The 18,715-nt window shown below is 44.7% G+C and overlaps 1 protein-coding gene across 34 annotated transcripts in view; it reads left to right on the top strand.

The window, feature by feature from the left end:
• LOC127910927 (uncharacterized) overlaps positions 1–5,915 on the top strand; it is a 60,648-nt gene extending 54,733 nt beyond the window's left edge. For 27 of the 34 annotated variants that reach the window (XM_052476136.1, XM_052476118.1, XM_052476121.1 and 24 more), the window contains one exon: positions 4,592–5,915. In XM_052476136.1, coding sequence (XP_052332096.1) covers positions 4,592–4,748 — 157 coding nt within the window. In that variant the 3' untranslated portion in view covers positions 4,749–5,915. The remainder of the gene's footprint in view (positions 1–4,591) is intronic. The other 7 variants (XM_052476139.1, XM_052476105.1, XM_052476126.1 and 4 more) reach the window with 2 other exon arrangements.
• Positions 5,916–18,715: the final 12,800 nt, after the last annotated feature.

The raw sequence follows: 18,715 nt of genomic DNA, 5'->3' as shown, positions 1-18,715 counted from the left end.
GCACTTCTAGACATCGTTCAAACATGGCGAGAGCCAAGGCCCGCGGGACTAAAGCGAACCACTCCCATAGAGAGAACGCCTGTGGGGGCTATAGCGAACTCCTCCCAGAGAGAAAAGGCCTGTGACTTCATGTTAAAGCTTTCAAAATAGGCTTTGAAATATCGTAGAAGTATATTAATTCTGTGCAGATATCGTTTATGGTAAATCACTTGTAACTACGCAATTGTGATTTAATTTTATGACCGTATATTTGGTGTATTCTGAAAACGCAGTCTGTTTAGACTATTATCAGTTGAAAAAGGCTACAGTGAAAATATAAGTAATTCCATTGATTTTCTTCTCTATTATGTCTTCTCTATTCTTCCCTGCTGTTTTATCCTCTTCTCTCCTATTTCTGTCCTGCTTTCTCCTGTTCTCTCCTCTTCTCTCCTCTTATCTCCTCTTCTACATTTACATTTAAGTCATTTAGCAGACGCTCTTATCCAGAGCGACTTACAAATTGGTGCATTCACCTTATGACATCCAGTGGAACAGCCACTTTACAATAGTGCATCTAAATCTTTTAGGGGGGGTGAGAAGGATTACTTATCCTATCCTAGGTATTCCTTAAAGAGGTGGGGTTTCAGGTGTCTCCGGAAGGTGGTGATTGACTCCGCTGTCAAGGGGTCGTGAGGGAGTTTGTTCCACCATTGGGGGCCAGAGCAGCGAACAGTTTTGACTGGGCTGAGTGGGAACTGTACTTCCTCAGTGGTAGGGAGGCGAGCAGGCCAGAGGTGGATGAACGCAGTGCCCTTGTTTGGGTGTAGGGCCTGATCAGAGCCTGGAGGTACTGAGGTGCCGTTCCCCTCACAGCTCCGTAGGCAAGCACCATGGTCTTGTAGCGGATGCGAGCTTCAACTGGAAGCCAGTGGAGAGAGCGGAGGAGCGGGGTGACGTGAGAGAACTTGGGAAGGTTGAACACCAGACGGGCTGCGGCGTTCTGGATGAGTTGTAGGGGTTTAATGGCACAGGCAGGGAGCCCAGCCAACAGCGAGTTGCAGTAATCCAGACGGGAGATGACAAGTGCCTGGATTAGGACCTGCGCCGCTTCCTGTGTGAGGCAGGGTCGTACTCTGCGGATGTTGTAGAGCATGAACCTACAGGAACGGGCCACCGCCTTGATGTTAGTGGAGAACGACAGGGTGTTGTCCAGGATCACGCCAAGGTTCTTAGCGCTCTGGGAGGAGGACACAATGGAGTTGTCAACCGTGATGGCGAGATCATGGAACGGGCAGTCCTTCCCCGGGAGGAAGAGCAGCTCCGTCTTGCCGAGGTTCAGCTTGAGGTGGTGATCCGTCATCCACACTGATATGTCTGCCAGACATGCAGAGATGCGATTCGCCACCTGGTCATCAGAAGGGGGAAAGGAGAAGATTAATTGTGTGTCGTCTGCATAGCAATGATAGGAGAGACCATGTGAGGTTATGACAGAGCCAAGTGACTTGGTGTATAGCGAGAATAGGAGAGGGCCTAGAACAGAGCCCTGTTCTCTCCTGTTCTCTCTTGTTCTCTCCTCTTCTCTTCTCTCATCTTCTCTCCTGTTCTCTCCTGTTCTCTCCGCTTTTCTCCTCTCCTGTTCTCTCCTGTTCTCTACTCTTCTCTCCAGTTCTCCCCCCTTTCTCCTCTTTTCTCAATTTTCCTCCTGTTCTCTCCTGTTCTCTCCCTTCTCTCATCTTCTCTCCTGTTCTCTCCTGTTCTCTCCAGTTCTCCCCCCTTTCTCCTCTTTTCTCAATTTTCCTCCTGTTCTCTCCTCTTCACTCCTGTTCTCTCCCTTCTCTCCCCTTCTCTCATCTTCTCTCCTGTTCTCTCCTGTTCTCTCCGCTTCTCTCCTCTCCTGTTCTCTCCTGTTCTCTCCGCTTCTCTCCTCTCCTGTTCTCTCCTGTTCTCTACTCTTCTCTCCAGTTCTCCCCCCTTTCTCCTCTATTCTCAATTTGTCTCCTGTTCTCTCCTCTTCTCTCTAGTTCTCTCCTCTTCTCTCCTGTTATGTGGTTTCTATATGTTTGATGAGTTTGATTCCATTCCATTAATTCCATTCCAGCCATTACAATGAGCCTGTCCTCCTATGGCTCCTCCCATCAGCCTCCACTGATAGGCACAACTTTTTTCCACGGCTCATCCAGCTACAGTAGCAAGGCTGAATGAGTCATGATAACCCAAGGACACATAGCTAACTCATGAGTTAATCCTCCTTCACTTCATCTATTCTAAAGTATAAACTGGGTGGTTCAAGACCTGAATGCTGATTGGGTGACAGCCGTGGTATATCAGACCTTATACCACGGGTATGACAAAACAGTTATTTTAATGCTCAAATTACATTGGTAACCAGTTTATAATAGCAATAAGGCACCTCAGGGGTTTGGGCATTGGGCAAATATACCACGGCTAAGGGCTGTGTCCAGGCACTCTGTGTTGTGCCGTGCAGGGGAACAGCCCTTTGCTGTATATTGGCCATATACCACACCCCCTTGGGCCTTATCGCTTAAATATCCATCACTACATTAAGACTGAACAGTACAGAAATACCTCTATGGAATGGAAAATCCAATATATATATATATATATATATATATATATATATATATATTTTTTTTTTAAATATTGTGCGATATTGTGCCATACATTGTGCTATATTGTGCTATACGTCGGCTTCACTGTGGACTAGGGTTGAGGTCAATTCCATTTATTTTCAGTCGTTTCAGGTTGTAACTGAAATTCTCAGAATTTACTGAATTGAAATGGAATCGATCCCAAACCAGTGATGTTAATAGTACCCAAGTGTCATACTTGAGTAAAAGTATAGATACCTTAACAGAAAGTTACTCAAGTAAAAGTGAAAGTCACCCAGTGAAAATACTACTTGTATAAAAGTATTTGGTTTTAAATATACTTAAGTATCAAAAGTAAAATTAAAGTAAAAGTAAAATCATAAATCATTTCAAATGGCTTATGTTATTAAGCAAAGCAGACGGCACCATTTTCTTGTTTTACAAATGTACGGATAGCCAGGGGCACACTCCAACACTCAGACATTATTTACAAAAGATGCATTTGTGTTTAGTGAGTCCGCCAGAACATTTGCAGTAGGGATGACCACGTGTTCTTAATTTCACAATTTTCCTGTTCTGTTATTAAGCATTCAAAATGTAATGAGTACTTTGGGTTGTCAGGGAAAATGTATGGAGTAAAAAGTGGCTGTTCCACTGGATGTCATAAGGTGTATGCACCAATTTGTAAGTCGCTCTGGATAAGAGCGTCTGCTAAATGACTTAAATGTAAATGTAAGTGCAATATTTTCTTTAGGAATGTAGTAAAGTAAAAGTAAAAGTAAAAATATAAATAGTAAAGTAAAGTACAGATACCCCATAAAACGACTTAAGTAGTACTTTAAAGTACTTTTACTTACAGTTTTTCTCAATTGCTAAAACACAATTTCTGAACCCTTGCTCCATTTCCTGAAAACATTAAACACAAAACCTCATCTTCAAGCACTATTTACATAACCTCTGACTCCTCTCGCTAAATGAAACATTCGCCTCAAAACAGTTTCAATCATAAACAAAGTGATCAAAATGATATACAATCTCAAGCAGTCAGTAAACAATACACCGAAAAATAGAAAACACATTGTTCAAAACAAACAATTCTCAGGGAGAAGTACTTTTTTAATCTAAAAAAATATTCATATTTTTCCGTCATTGTCTTTTGATGAACGAAAACATGTTCTATCATAGTAGCTCAAAATTTATCAGAAATTACTACTCTTGCTTTGCTCTTTGCAATTTTGTTTTTTGTTCTTCCTCCTCCTTGTACCCCTATTTTTACAGTAAATGTACCCTCTAACAAACTTGTCCTTTGTCTCTGTGATACTGTAATTCTTGTTCTTTGTTGATATGAACCTGCAACCAGTCAAAATCTATTGAGCAGTCAGTACTGTTAAATGGAAAGCACAATGTTCAGGGCCATACAATTCATCCATTGTACAGCCTACAATGCACTGTACTATAGTATCCATTCTCAGACTTTCTCCTTCCCACCTTCAACAACCTGTTTGCTCTCTGAACTGGCTTATATTGGTTGTGTCGCATCATTTGCAACAGGTTAAATCCATTTTGAGTGGTTGTGTTCAATCAATGACATTTGTTCTCTATTTGTATTTGATTGTTGCCACTTGTGTTTACCAGTATGGATGACATGTGCATTAGAGTACAGAATGTGTTTTGAGAATGAGAATGTGTTTAGAGTTTTGCTGAAAAGTCTAAGTGAGATCTGCAAATTGTGTTTTACCATGTGAAGTGGTTTAAGGTATTGACAACAGACTGCATAATTAGCTAAATGAGTCCAGGCAACGGAGAACTTTGTTCAGCCAATGGATTTGAGTGTTTTAGCGATTGAGAAAAAGTGTAAGTGCTTTACACCACTGCCCCAAACCTTCTGGGGAGATGCTGTTGATGCATCATTTAGCCGAACATTTGACATCATTAATTGAAATGACCATTGACCATGGGTTGTACATACTGCAGATTAAATGCGGTGTTTTTCTCTTCCTCAGGAGCCCTGACATGGTGAAGAGATGTCAATCAGTGGTGGACACGGTCAGAGCTCGCCCTGAAGAGGGGGCTATTTCCAAGGGAAAACACGCCAGACAAACAGGAGGGGAATTCCACATGAAAGCCTGCGATGCACAGGCCTTGAGACGCACAGTATGAAGCAAGCACTTCGACATACATTTACATGTATGTGTGGTGTCTGGGGGGGTTGGCAAAAACTCAAGACATCAAAAACTGACTGTGTCACATTTCTTACCTTTGTGTATGAAATAAAGATAGCAGTGACCTAATAATTGGTATTAATATTGATTTGAAATGTTTTATGTTCTGTTCTGGCACCGGTGCGTGTTTCCATTCTCCTTGGCTGTCTTTATTCCATGGTATTCTGTGTCTAAATGGCTTTTTCTCCACCTGAAATTACAAGTTATTCCCTAAATAGTGCACTATGTTTTGATCAGAGCCCTATGGGTCCTGATCAACAGTAGTGGACTAAATATGGAATAGGGTGTCCTTTGGAACCCTGTCTTTATGATATGGAACAAACTACTGCATGTTGGAATCGTCTGCAGGTAGGCCTGCTACCCTCTCTGTCTCTCTGTTTATTAAAAATCGTGTCTGAGAGTTTCACCACTTCTCTCCCAGAGCCCCTACAGATAGGATGAGACACCCCTCTGTCTATGGCTGCGTTTACACAGGCAGCACAATTCTGTTACTTTTTCCGCTAATTTTTATTTTTGACCAATCACATCAGATCTTTTCACATCAAATATATTTTTCTGAGTTGATCTGATTGGTCAAAACACCAATTTGTGAAGAAGAAAAAAAGATACGAATTGGGCTGCCTGTGTAAACGCAGCCCTGTTTCCTCACCACAGAACAGCTCTGTTTCTCCTCTCTCCTCTGTTGACCTCAAGCCCAGTTTCCTCCCCTCACTCTCGTCTCCTCCACCCTTACTGCAGAACAGCTCTCTTTCTCCTCCTCAAGCCCGGTTTCCTCCCCTCACTCTCGTCTCCTCCACCCTCACTGCAGAACAGCTCTCTTTCTCCTCCTCAAGCCCGGTTGACTGATAACCAATGTACTGAGTCTGTACCACTACAAACTGTTAGAGAGACTTTATCACAGTGTTACGTAATTCCGGACGGATTCTTGCTTGCTTGAACGCCAATAATTCAGATACACATGAAAACATGAAATGAGCCAGGGAATCGGTAGAACATCACTCAGAGATGCACAAAAAAAACAGTATAACATTCAAAATGGGGTGAACCTTTCCTTTAAGCAAAATCTGAATAAAATGTTTGAAATCTTCCAATTACTAAGAAACCATCTCTCATCGTATTCATTGGTTACGCCCGTTTGGGAATGAACATGCTCTCATATTTCAAAGTTGTTTGACTGTTCTACTTTTCTAATGTTTTTAGGAACTGTTTTCCCACCAACGCATGATTAGGTGTGTGAAGACAGGCTCAGTTCAGATTGAAAAGAAAAGCTTGTCTTCAAAAGCCCAGCTCTACTCAGAGAGTATGTCTGCAGTGTTGGATGTTGGATGTGCTGAATCTAGTGAACACCACAGACACCCCCCTTTGAACGAGTAGCTCGGCTTTGACCTTTCAGCCAAGGCTGTCTGCGTATATCTCCTCTATTCATTTCATCAGCCACATGACACTAGCTGGGAGGCTGCTGCCTGTTGGCTGTGTCTCCTCTGTAAACAGTGAAAGACTGGTATGTCTGGAACCAAGAACAATACTACGAGACGAACGTCGCACGATTCCGCATGTACACTACATACTGTAGGGACTAGGAATAGGGTACCATTTGGGATGAACATAGACTTTCTCTATAACAGCTAACTGACGTCTGTTGGACTGTTGGTTTCTTCCAGCCAAAACGAACACAGGAGTAGACTGGATATCAGGATACCCTGCTGAAGCTGTTAATCCTGCCGAAGCTGTTAATCCTGCCGAAGCTGTTAATCCTGCCGAAGCTGTTAATCCTGCCGAAGCTGTTAATCCTGCCGAAGCTGTTAATCCTGCCGAAGCTGTTAATCCTGCCGAAGCTGTTAATCCTACCGAAGCTGTTAATCCTGCCGAAGCTGTTAATCCTGCCGAAGCTGTTAATCCTGCCGAAGCTGTTAATCCTACCGAAGCTGTTAATCCTGCAGATGTGGATGAACGGGAGGAAGTCATTACTTCCTGTTGGGTCTGGTGTCTGGGGAGCTTCCAACCAGGGGAAAAGTACAGCTTCCTGGGTAGTTAGATCTGTCTGTATGTCTGTCTCTGGCACTCTGTCTGTACACCAGCCCACATCACTGCACGACACATAACATTGGCAGTACAGTACAGTGTTTCTAAACCATTTCTGTTCCAGTGACCGGTCGAGACATGGTCCTCCTCTTTTTGTTAATCAGCTCATGTTTAAAACACAACATGTAAAACCAACACTGGAGATACAACTCACCACTATAACTGTTCCTCTGGAAATACAACTCACCACTATAACTGTTCCTCTGGAGATACAACTCACCACTATAACTGTTCCTCTGGAGATACAACTCACCACTATAACTGTTCCTCTGTCTGGAGATACAACTCACCACTATAACTGTTCCTCTGTCTGGAGATACAACTCACCACTATAACTGTTCCTCTGGAAATACAACTCACCACTATAACTGTTCCTCTGGAAATAGAACTCACCACTATAACTGTTCCTCTGTCTGGAGATACAACTCACCACTATAACTGTTCCTCTGTCTGGAGATACAACTCACCACTATAACTGTTCCTCTATCTGGAAATACAACTCACCACTATAACTGTTCCTCTGGAGATACAACTCACCACTATAACTGTTCCTCTGGAGATACAACTCACCACTATAACTGTTCCTCTGGAGATACAACTCACCACTATAACTGTTCTTCTGGAAATACAACTCACCACTATAACTGTTCCTCTGTCTGGAGATACAACTCACCACTATAACTGTTCCTCTGTCTGGAGATACAACTCACCACTATAACTGTTCCTCTGTCTGGAGATACAACTCACCACTATAACTGTTCCTCTGTCTGGAGATACAACTCACCACTATAACTGTTCCTCTGTCTGGAGATACAACTCACCACTATAACTGTTCCTCTGGAGATACAACTCACCACTATAACTGTTCCTCTGTCTGGAGATACAACTCACCACTATAACTGTTCCTCTGTCTGGAGATACAACTCACCACTATAACTGTTCCTCTGGAGATACAACTCACCACTATAACTGTTCCTCTGTCTGGAGATACAACTCACCACTATAACTGTTCTTCTGGAGATACAACTCACCACTATAACTGTTCCTCTGTCTGGAGATACAACTCACCACTATAACTGTTCCTCTGTCTGGAGATACAACTCACCACTATAACTGTTCCTCTGGAGATACAACTCACCACTATAACTGTTCCTCTGGAGATACAACTCACCACTATAACTGTTCCTATGGCATAAAGTAATGACATCATCAAAAGTTTAAACATGTTTAAAAACAGTGATTTTTAAACACTATGAGACTCACAATGATGTGGGGAGCAAGGAAATTCCATCCTTCTGGATACAAAAAAAGAAAAATCACTGCTTGTGCCTTCCCGAATGGTGAAGCGGTCTCAGGCACTGCATCGCCGTATAGAAATGTCAATACAGTCTGGGGTGCGATCCCAAGCTGTGTCCCAACCGACCGTGACTGAGAGTCCCATAGTGCGGTGAACAATTGGCCCAGCGTTTTTCCTGGTTGGCGGATGGTTTGGCCGAGGGGCTTTAATTGGCTCATTGTGCTCTAGTGACTCCTTGTGGTGGGCCGGACGCCTGCAAGCTGACCTCGGTTTTTTCCTCTCAGTACATTGGTGCAGCTGGCTTCCAGGTTAAGCAAGCATGTGTTAATAAGCAGCGTGGCTTGGTGGTCTTGTTCAGAGTATGCACAACTCAACCTTCACCTCTCCCGAGCACATTGGGGAGTTATAGCAATGAGACAGGATCGCAATTGGTTCTCACAAAATTGGGGAGAAAAAGAGGGTCAATTATAAAATACATTTTTTTTTAAAACAACATTAAAACCCCTACGTTTTACATTTAATCCTACCCTGTGATGTCACAGAGCACTTTTTAACTACAGGTCATAGAAACAGACACTGGTATTGTGCTGGAGATAATGAATATGAGGTTGAAAAGTGGTGGAATTGCCATTTGGCCCTTATATGTTATAAAAACTAAGCTAACGACTTAGAGCCTGTCATATGTGTTTCCTTAAATCAGCACCTACCCTAAGTGTTCATTACTATTACAGGAGTCCAGTCTATCATATTGTGCTGAATTATCACCTACCCTATTAATCACCATTACAGGGCTCCAGACTAACATGTACCCCTGAATCATCACCTACCCTAAGTGTTCATCACTATTACAGGGCTCCAGACTAACATGTACCCCTGAAACATCACCTACCCTAAGTGTTCATCACTATTACAGGGCTCCAGACTAACATATACCCCTGAATCATCACCTACCCTAAGTGTTCATCACTATTACAGGGCTCCAGACTAACATGTACCCCTGAAACATCACCTACCCTAAGTGTTCATCACTATTACAGGGCTCCAGACTAACATGTACCCCTGAATCATCACCTACCCTAAGTGTTCATCACTATTACAGGGCTCCAAACTAACATGTACCCCTGAAACATCACCTACCCTAAGTGTTCATCACTATTACAGGGCTCCAAACTAACATGTACCCCTGAATCATCACCTACCCTAAGTGTTCATTAAATCAAATCAAACTTTATTTGTCACATGCGCCAAATACAACAAGTGTAGACCTTACTGTGTAATGTTTACTTACTTTTTTGGGGTGGTAGGTAGCCTAGTGGTTAGAGCGTTGGGCCAGTAACCAGCAGGTAGCCTAGTGGTTAGAGCGTTGGGCCAGTAACCAGCAGGTAGCCTAGTGGTTAGAGCGTTGGGCCAGTAACCAGCAGGTAGCCTAGTGGTTAGAGCGTTGGGCCAGTAACCAGCAGGTAGCCTAGTGGTTAGAGCGTTGGGCCAGTAACCAGCAGGTAGCCTAGTGGTTAGAGCGTTGGGCCAGTAACCAACAGGTAGCCTAGTGGTTAGAGCGTTGGGCCAGTAACCAACAGGTGGCTGCATCAAATCCCCGACCTGACAAGGTAGAAATCTGTTATTCTGCCCCTCAACAAGGCAGTTAAACCCACTGTTTACCAGTAGGCTGTCATTGTAAATGTAAGTTAAATAAAGGGTAAATAAAAAAATTCAAGCCCTTAACCAACAGTGCCGTACAAGAAGAGTTGAGGAAATATTTGCCAACTAATGTAAAAAAAGATATATATATATATAAAAAAGTAACACAATAACAGCTGCTACAGACCGGCTTCGTGAGACGCACTTAATTCTCTTTCTGATATCCTGCACAAGCTAAATGACTCTGAATTCATTATTTTAGGTAGATTTGAACTGGGACATGCTTACATCTGTATCGGACTCTTTTAAATAACTGTGTAACTCTCTGAATCTTACACAATTAATTAATGCCCCTTCAAGACCAAAACCCAAAGCACCTAACAAATCAACACTACTGGACATTATTCTAACGAATACCCCTCACAAATACACATTGCCCAAAGAAGGGCTAGATGTATACAGAATGGTGTCATCTGCGTAGAGGTGGATCAGGGAATCATGTCGCAAGAGCGACATTGTTGATATATACATAGAAAAGAGTCGGCACGAGAACTGAACCCTCTGGAACCCCCAAAGAGACTGCCAAAGGTCCAGACAACAGGCCCTCCGATTTGACACAAGTAGTTGGTGAACCAGGCGAGGCAGTCATTTGAGAAACCAAGGCTGTTGAGTCTGCCGATAAGAATACGGTGATTGACAGTCGAAAGCCTTGGCCAGGTCAATGAAGACGGCTGCACAGTGCTGTTGACCGGGGTAGGGGTAGCCAGGAGGAAAGCATGGCCAGCCGTAGAGAAATGCTTATTGAAATTCTCGATTATTGTGGATTTATCGGTGGTGACAGTGTTACCTAGCCTCAGTGCAGTGGGCAGCTGGGAGGAGGTGCTCTTATTCTCCATGGACTTTATAGTGTCCCAAAACCTTTTGGAGTTAGAGCTACAGGAGGCATTTTCTGTTTGAAAAAGCTAGCCTCAGCTTTTCTGACTGACTGTATGTATTGGTTCCTGACTTCCCTGAAAAGTTGCATATTGCAGGGACTATTCGATGCTAGTGCGTTCCGCCACAGGATGTTTTTGTGCTGGTCGAGGGTAGTCAGGTCTGGAGTGAACCAAGGGCTATATCTGCTCTTAGTTCTACGTTTCTTTTGTAATACTTTTGTCATACTTATTTAAGATGGTGAGGAAATTACTTTTAAAGAACGACCAGGCATACTCGACTGAAGGGATGAGGTCAATATCCTTCCAGGATACCCGGGCTAGGTCGATTAGAAAGGCCTGCTCCCAGAAGTGTTTTAGGGAGCGTTTGACAGTGATGCGGGGTGGTCGTTTGACCGTGGACCCATAGAGGATGCAGGCAATGAGGCAGTGATCGCGGAGATTCTGATTGAATACAGCAGAGGTGTATTTGGAGAGCAAGTTGGTCAGGATAATATCTATGAGGGTGCCCATGTTTACGGATTTAGGGTTTGGAAATCTCAGAATTTTTGGTGGCCTTCCTAAGCCAGGATTCAGACATGGAAAGGACATCAGGGTTGGCGGAGTGTGCTAAAGCAGTGAGCAAAACAAACTTAGGAAGGAGGCTTCTGATGTTAACATGCATGAAACCAAGGCTTTTTCGGGTTACAGAAGTCAACAAATGAGAGTGCCTGGGGACACGCAGGGCCTGGGTTAACCTCTACATCACCAGGGGAACAGAGGAGGAGTAGGATAAGGGTACAGCTAAAGGCTATCAAAACTGGTCGTCTAGTGCGTTGGGGACAGAGAATAAAATTAGCAGATTTCTGGGCGTGGAAGAATAGATTCAGGGCACAATGTACAGACAGGGTTATGGTAGGGTGCGGGTACAGTGGAGGTAGACCCAGGCACTGAATGATGATAAGAGAGGTTGCATCTCTGGATGGGCTAGTTATGCTGGGTTGGGACAAAGGTATCTGAGGCCTGTTGAGTGGGACTAGGGGCTCCGCAGTAAACTAAAACAATGATAACTATCATAAACAACAGTATACAAGGTATATTGACATTTGAGGGAGACAAAGCGAGACATAAAGCAATCACAGGTGTTGATTGGGAGAGCTAGCGAAGACAACAACGGGTAAGACAACAACAGCTATTCATCTAAGACAACAATAACAGGTAAAAGGTGATGAATGGGCAGAGAGGGTCGGTTAACTACACACAGGGCCTGAGTACGAGGCTCGGGCCGACAGATAATCAAAAAATAAACTAAATGGAGTACCGTGATTAATGAACAGTCCAGCAGGCAGCAGCTATGTAGCCATGTGATTATTGGGTCCAGTGAACAGCAATAGATGGAACATGTGATCATTGGGTCCAGTGAACAGCAATAGATGGAACAGGGAAGCCACGGGGTAGTCCATGCTACGCTAGCAAGCGGGAGACACAGCGTTTAAAGTTAGCAGGCCGGGGTAAGTTGAAGCTTCTGCGTCGACGTTCGGCAAAGGCCGGTTGACGGCACAGCAGATGGAGTTACATCGGCGGACCAGTTGTGGTGGTACGGCGGGGCGCCCTGTCGACAAAGGGTCTGGGCCAGATGGCAAAATAGTAGTAATTTAGTTTGCTAGCCGGGAGATGTGCCTGGCTCGCGGCTAACTGCTGCTAGCTTCGGGGTAGGGGCGTTAGCCACTATAGCTACTCGGTAGCAGCTAGCTAGCAGCGATGATCAAATGCAAAGGTCCAAAGCTTACGGCAAGGATCCGGTGGAGTAGTGGATTCTAGGGGTGTTGGGGTTGAGTCCGGGAGGCATCGGCTGAGTAGCCGAGTGATCACAGAGTAGGCCGGGAGGTGGGCCTGGCTCAGGGCTAGCTTCGTGGCTGGGTCACTCGGAGGCTGATGATCAGGAGTAATGGTCCAGGGTTTACGGCAGGAATCCGCCGTTGTAGTGTAGAAAACAGTCCGATACTGGCAGGCTGGCAAGTATTATCCAGGCCAAAAAAAACGTCTGGTGTGTGTGGAAGGTAAAGGGCACTAGCAGTGGCTAACAATGACTAAATAGCTAGTAGCTAATTAGCTGGTTAGCTTCTGATGGCTAGCTGCTGATGGAGGTTCTGGCTATAAGGTCTAAAAAATTGCGGATCCGTGTCACATTGGGTGAGGCTGGTTACCGGAAGGTATATTTAATTTAAAAATGGAAAAGAGATTGAAAATAAATTGAAATACATACAAAAAAGGCAAAAAGTAGAGGAGAGGACAACAAACCACATCTACACTGCTACGCCATCTTGGGTTTAAGTTCAGGGCTTTGTGATGGACACTCCAACACCTTGACTTTGTTGTATTTCAGCCATTTTGCCACAACTTTGGAAGTATGCTTGGGATCATTGTCCATTTGGAAGACCCATTTGCGACCAAGCTTTAACTTCCTGACTGATGTCTTGAGATGTTGCTTCAATGTATCCACATAATTTTCCTACCTCATGATGCCATCTATTTTGTGAAGTGCACCAGACCCTCCTGCAGCAAAGCCTCCCCTCAACATGATGCTGCCACCCCCATGCTTCACGGTTGGGATGGTGTTCTTTGGCTTGCAAGCATCCCCCTTTTTCCTCCAAACACAATGATGGTCATTATGGCCAAACAGTTCTATTTTTGTTTCATCAGACCAGAGGACATTTCTCCAAAAAGTACAATCTTTGTCCCCATGTGCAGTCTGGCTTTTATGGCGGTTTTGGAGCAGTGGCTTCTTCCTTGCTGAATGGCCTTTCAGATTATGTCGATATAGGACTCGTTTTACTGTGGATATAGATACTTTTGTACCTGTTTCCTCCAGCATCTTCACAAGGTCCTTTGCTGTTGTTCTGGGATTGATTTGCACCTTTTGCACCAAAGTAAGTGCATCTCTAGGAGACAGAGCATGTCTCCTTTCTGAGTGGTATGACGGCTGCGTGGTCCCATGGTGTTTATACTTGCGAACTATTGTTTGTACAAATTAACCTGGTACCTTCAGGCGTTTGGAAATTGCTCCCAAGGGTGAACCAGAATTGTGGAGGTCCACAATTTTTTTCCTGAGGTCTTGGCTGATTTCTTTTGATTTTCCCAAGATGTCAAGCAAAGAGGCACTGCGTTTGAAGGTAGGCCTTGAAATACATCCACAAGTACACCTCCAATTGACTCAAATTATGTCAATTAGCCTATCAGAAGCTTCTAAAGCCATGACATCATTTTCTGGAATTTTCCAAGCTGTTTAAAGGCACAGTCAACTTAGTGTATGTATACTTCTGACCCACTGGAATTGTGATACAGTGAATTAGAAGTGAAATAATCTGTCTGTGAAAAATTGTTGGAAAAATTACTTGTGTCACAAAGCAGAAGTCCTAAACGACTTGCAAGTCCTAACCAACTTGCCAAAACTATAGTTTGTTAGCAAGAAATTTGTGGAGTGGTTGAAAAACGTGTTTTAATGACTCCAACCTAAGTGTATGTAAACTTCCGACCCAACTAAAAAATAGTCCAGCCGACCTCGCCCCTGCAGCCTCTGTTTGCCTGCCTGCCTGCCTGCCTGCCTGCCTGCCTGCCTGCCTGCCTACCTGCCTGCCTGCCTGCCTGCCTGCCTGCCTCTGTCTGTCTGTCTTTCTACATGCTTGCCTGCCTGACTTGCCTGCCTGCCTCTATCTGTCTGTCTGTCTGTCTGTCTGTCTGTCTGTCCGTCCGTCTGTCCGTCCGTCCGTCCGTCCGTCCGTCCGTCCGTCCGTCCGCCCGCCCGCCCCGCCTGCCCGCCCGCCCGCCCGCCTCTGTCTGTCTGTCTGTCTGTCTGTCTGTCTGTCTGTCTGTCTGTCTGTCTGTCTGTCTGTCCGTCCCGTCCGTCCGCCGCCTGCCTGCCTGCCTGCCTGCCTCTGTCTACCTGTCTGTCTGTCTGTCTGTCTGTCTGTCTGTCTGTCTGTCTGTCCGCCTGCCTGCCTCTGTCTACCTGCCTGCCTGCCTGCCTGCCTGCCTGCCTCTGTCTACCTGCCTGCCTGCCTGTCTGTCTGTCTGTCTGTCTGTCTGTCTGTCTGTCTGTCTGTCTGTCCGCCTGCCTGCCTGCCTGCCTGCCTGCCTGCCTGCCTCTGTCTGCCTGCCTGCCTGCCTGCCTGCCTCTGTCTGTCTGTCTGTCTGTCTGTCTGTCTGTCCGCCCGCGTGCCTGCCTGCCTGCCTCTGTCTACCTGTCTGTCTGTCCGCCTGCCTGCCTGCCTGCCTGCCTCTGTCTACCTGTCTGTCTGTCTGTCTGTCCGCCTGCCTGCCTGCCTGCCTGCCTGCCTGCCTGCCTCTGTCTACCTGTCTGTCTGTCTGTCTGTCTGTCTGTCTGTCTGTCCGCCTGCCTGCCTGCCTGCCTGCCTCTGTCTACCTGTCTGTCTGTCCTGAACAGCAGCTTGGTGTTAACACACTGGGTTTGATAATAAACGTGTTGTTTGTTTCTCCCTGGGCATTATTATTATTCAGTTCTGGAAAACTAACTCCATGATGCTGTGTAATAATGGTTCAAGTCACAGCTTAGAATGTGTGCAACATACAACAAATTGTTTTGAGATTTTGATAAGTTAAGGGAGGGTTCAATGAAATCAAATTATATTTGTCACATGCGCCGAATACAACAGGTAGACCTTACCGTGAAATGCTTACTTACAGGCTCTAACCAACAGTGCAGTTCAAGTAATAGTGTTAAGAAAATATTTACTAAATAAAATAAAGTAAAAAGTAACACAGTAGAATTACATAACAATAACGAGGCTACTATATACAGGGAGCCCGGTATCGAGTAAATGTATGGGGGTACAGGTTAGTGAGGTCATTTGTACATATTGGTAAGGGTAAAGGGTAAATGTCCAGGTGGACATTTCCTCTGTCTCTCACTCTCCCTGTCTCGTGCTCTCTCTCTCTCTATCTCTGTCCCGACATATCTGTAGGCTGTTGGCCCATAGTTGTAATGTATATTATATATTATATATAATGTATATTATGTCTGAACGGGACCCTCTCTCTGTTTGTCTGAGCTGTAGGATACCGGCCGTAGCTCTGATGTATATTATGGCTGAACTCAGCAATATTTCTCATCTCAATGAGATGACAGAGTAACTGTGGAATTTCTCTTCTCAGTGCCTAAACCAACCTGCCTGGGGAGGCCAACCCCGGGCCCCGGTTTCCTGGACCCAGGTATGCACAGCACATCGCAGTCCAGCGCACTCTCCCTTTACAGCTGCCTCAGCCCATGCTCACGTGGCCCAAATATCTCGCCAAACCTTAACACCCGTTCCCCACACTACCCACCTACGTGCAGATGCAGCGGAGGGAATGTCTGTGTTTACCAGAGCATTTCTACTGGATCAGTAGCATGACTCAGAGAGGAGCTAGCAGAGAACTTACTCTAGTTAGCTAGACTACGGGAGGTTCCTCATTGGAATTTGCTAAGCAACAGCAACAGTTACTAACCACACTACAGTATAACAAGTAGAATGAGCTTTGGGCTTCTCAATGTTCTTCTCTCTGTCTGTTCTACCTGTATTTGGCCCAATATGGCATTATGTCTCAGAGTCTGTGTCCCAGACGGCATCCTATTTCCTATACACTGAGTGGACAAAACATTAGGAACACCTTCCAAATATTGAAATGGACCCTCTTCTGCCCTCAGAACAGCCTCAATTCGTCAAGGCATGGACTCTACAAGGTGTGGAAAGCGTTCCACAGGGATGCTGGCCCACGTTGACTCCACAAGGTGTTGAAAGCGTTCCACAGGGATGCTGGTCCACGTTGACTCCACAAGGTGTTGAAAGCGTTCCACAGGGATGCTGGTCCACGTTGACTCCACAAGGTGTTGAAAGAGTTCCACAAGGATGCTGGCCCACGTTGACTCCACAAGGTGTTGAAAGCGTTCCACAGGGATGCTGGCCCACGTTGACTCCACAAGGTGTGGAAAGCGTTACACAGGGATGCTGGCCCACGTTGACTCCACAAGGTGTTAAAAGCGTTCCACAGGGATGCTGGTCCATGTTGACTCCAATGCTTCCCAATGTTGTCTCAAGTTGGCTGGATGTCCTTTGGGTGGTGGACCATTCTTTATACACACAGGAAACTGTTGAGCGTGAAAAATCCTGCAGCATTGCAGTCCTTGACACACTCAAACTAGTGCTCCTGGCACCTACTACCATATCCTGTTCAAAGGCACTTAAATCTTTGGTCTCGCCCATTCACTCTCTGAACGGCACACATTCGTAATCCATGTCTCAGTTGTCTCAAGGCTTAAAAATCCTTATTTAACCCCTTCATCTATACTGATTGAATTTGATATATCAGGTGACATCAGTAATGGGTCACAGCTTATACATGGATTCACTTGGTCAGTCTATGTCATGGAAAGAACAGGTGTTCCTAAAGTTTTGTCCACTCCCTATTGGCCCTAGTTAAAAGTAGTTCACTATATAGGGAATAAGATCACATTTGGGACGCACAGAGACTGATATCCTTCCTGCCAACAACATCTGGGTTGATGTAATGATGTCTGAGTGATGTTAAGCAGAAGGGGTCAACCTGGCGTTTCCATCTCCATCTACTGTAGTAGCTCTGAAGTCCCTAGCCAGGAGGAGCTGGACGCTCCTGATGTCTGAACTATCTGCGACCGTCCGTCTGCATGCTGCATGGCTCACAGCTGAGCAAACAGCCACCGTCTTCTCTTCTACATGGCATGTTTGAAATCACATGGCCTCTCTAGAAGATCTGGGTAGAGTAGGAAACAAAGCTTTGTGGCATCTAATGTTTTTGTTTAAACAGTTGACATGTTCAATGGTTGATTCTCTAGTCCTACTGACTAGTCCTGTTTCTGTTGACCACAAGAGTAGAAAGTCTGTACCTCACAACAGAGTGGAGCTTTGACTTAGATTGTCACTGACTGTCTGTAAATATTGGGCTGGAATTCCTAGACAGACGGGATGGAATGGAGTTGAATAAAGAGGAAGAGGATTTTCCAGTCAGACTCTTTCAATAACATAGACAATCTATTCTGGCATAGACACACATTAGAGGCTTCCAGTGTAAACCAGTTCATCTTAGATGTTTGCTGTTCTTTTACAACAGAGTCTATGTCTTCTGGTGGCTTCGTATATATTTATCTTATTGAATGTAGGTAGTGTTCTCAAATCTTGATTCAATATTCAAAAACTTTTCAGTGACAAAATGTGTTATAAATAGCTTTGTAGATAATGACTTTCCAACTCAAACCAACCCATGGCTGTATAACAACCTCTGACCTCCGTCTCCACATAGGCCTGTCAGCAAACAAACTGTCACGGCACAGCAGCTCTCCTTTGTGTTTGTGAAATCTGGTGTTCTAGGGCTCAGCCTCTCTTAAGACCAGGCACAATCTACACCACAGGTACTCCACTCCCAGCAGTCTTCATTCAAAAGGTGGGTTGAGTCAAATTGAGGAGATACTCTCAAAAATCAGTTTATTCAAAATTGCATTGCAGTATTTAGGAAGCAACATTAAGTGTTTTTTCCTCCACTTGTCCAACTGAAACACACAAATAGTTTTGATGTAGTGTGAAAATAACCATAAAAAAAAACAGGAAAGATTTTCTGTGCAAAATGTCCAAATGACATCAGTTTGACCGGTTGTAGGGAAATAGGAAAGCTGTGAAAACAACCAAAGTGTTTCTGATAAGATTTCAGTTCGGCTTGGATGCATATTTTATGTGGTTAAAATACTATTTGCTTTTATGATGCTGATAAAGACAGGACCTCTACAGACGGTAGCCTATCTAACTGCTCATTCTCATTCGCTCAAGATGCTGAAAGAAAGAAATCCTGTTTCTCCACTCCTGTTCCCGAGTCAAAATGTTGCCTACATTTGATGTATCATTTTTACTTGCAGGAATTGCGTAATTCTGCTGGAGGACAAAGGAAAACTCC

The sequence above is a fragment of the Oncorhynchus keta genome, chromosome 23 (genome assembly GCF_023373465.1).
Source record: "Oncorhynchus keta strain PuntledgeMale-10-30-2019 chromosome 23, Oket_V2, whole genome shotgun sequence".
NCBI lineage: Eukaryota > Metazoa > Chordata > Actinopteri > Salmoniformes > Salmonidae > Oncorhynchus > Oncorhynchus keta.
Note: the sequence above shows the minus strand (reverse complement) of the source record. Positions and strands in the feature narration are given on the sequence as shown.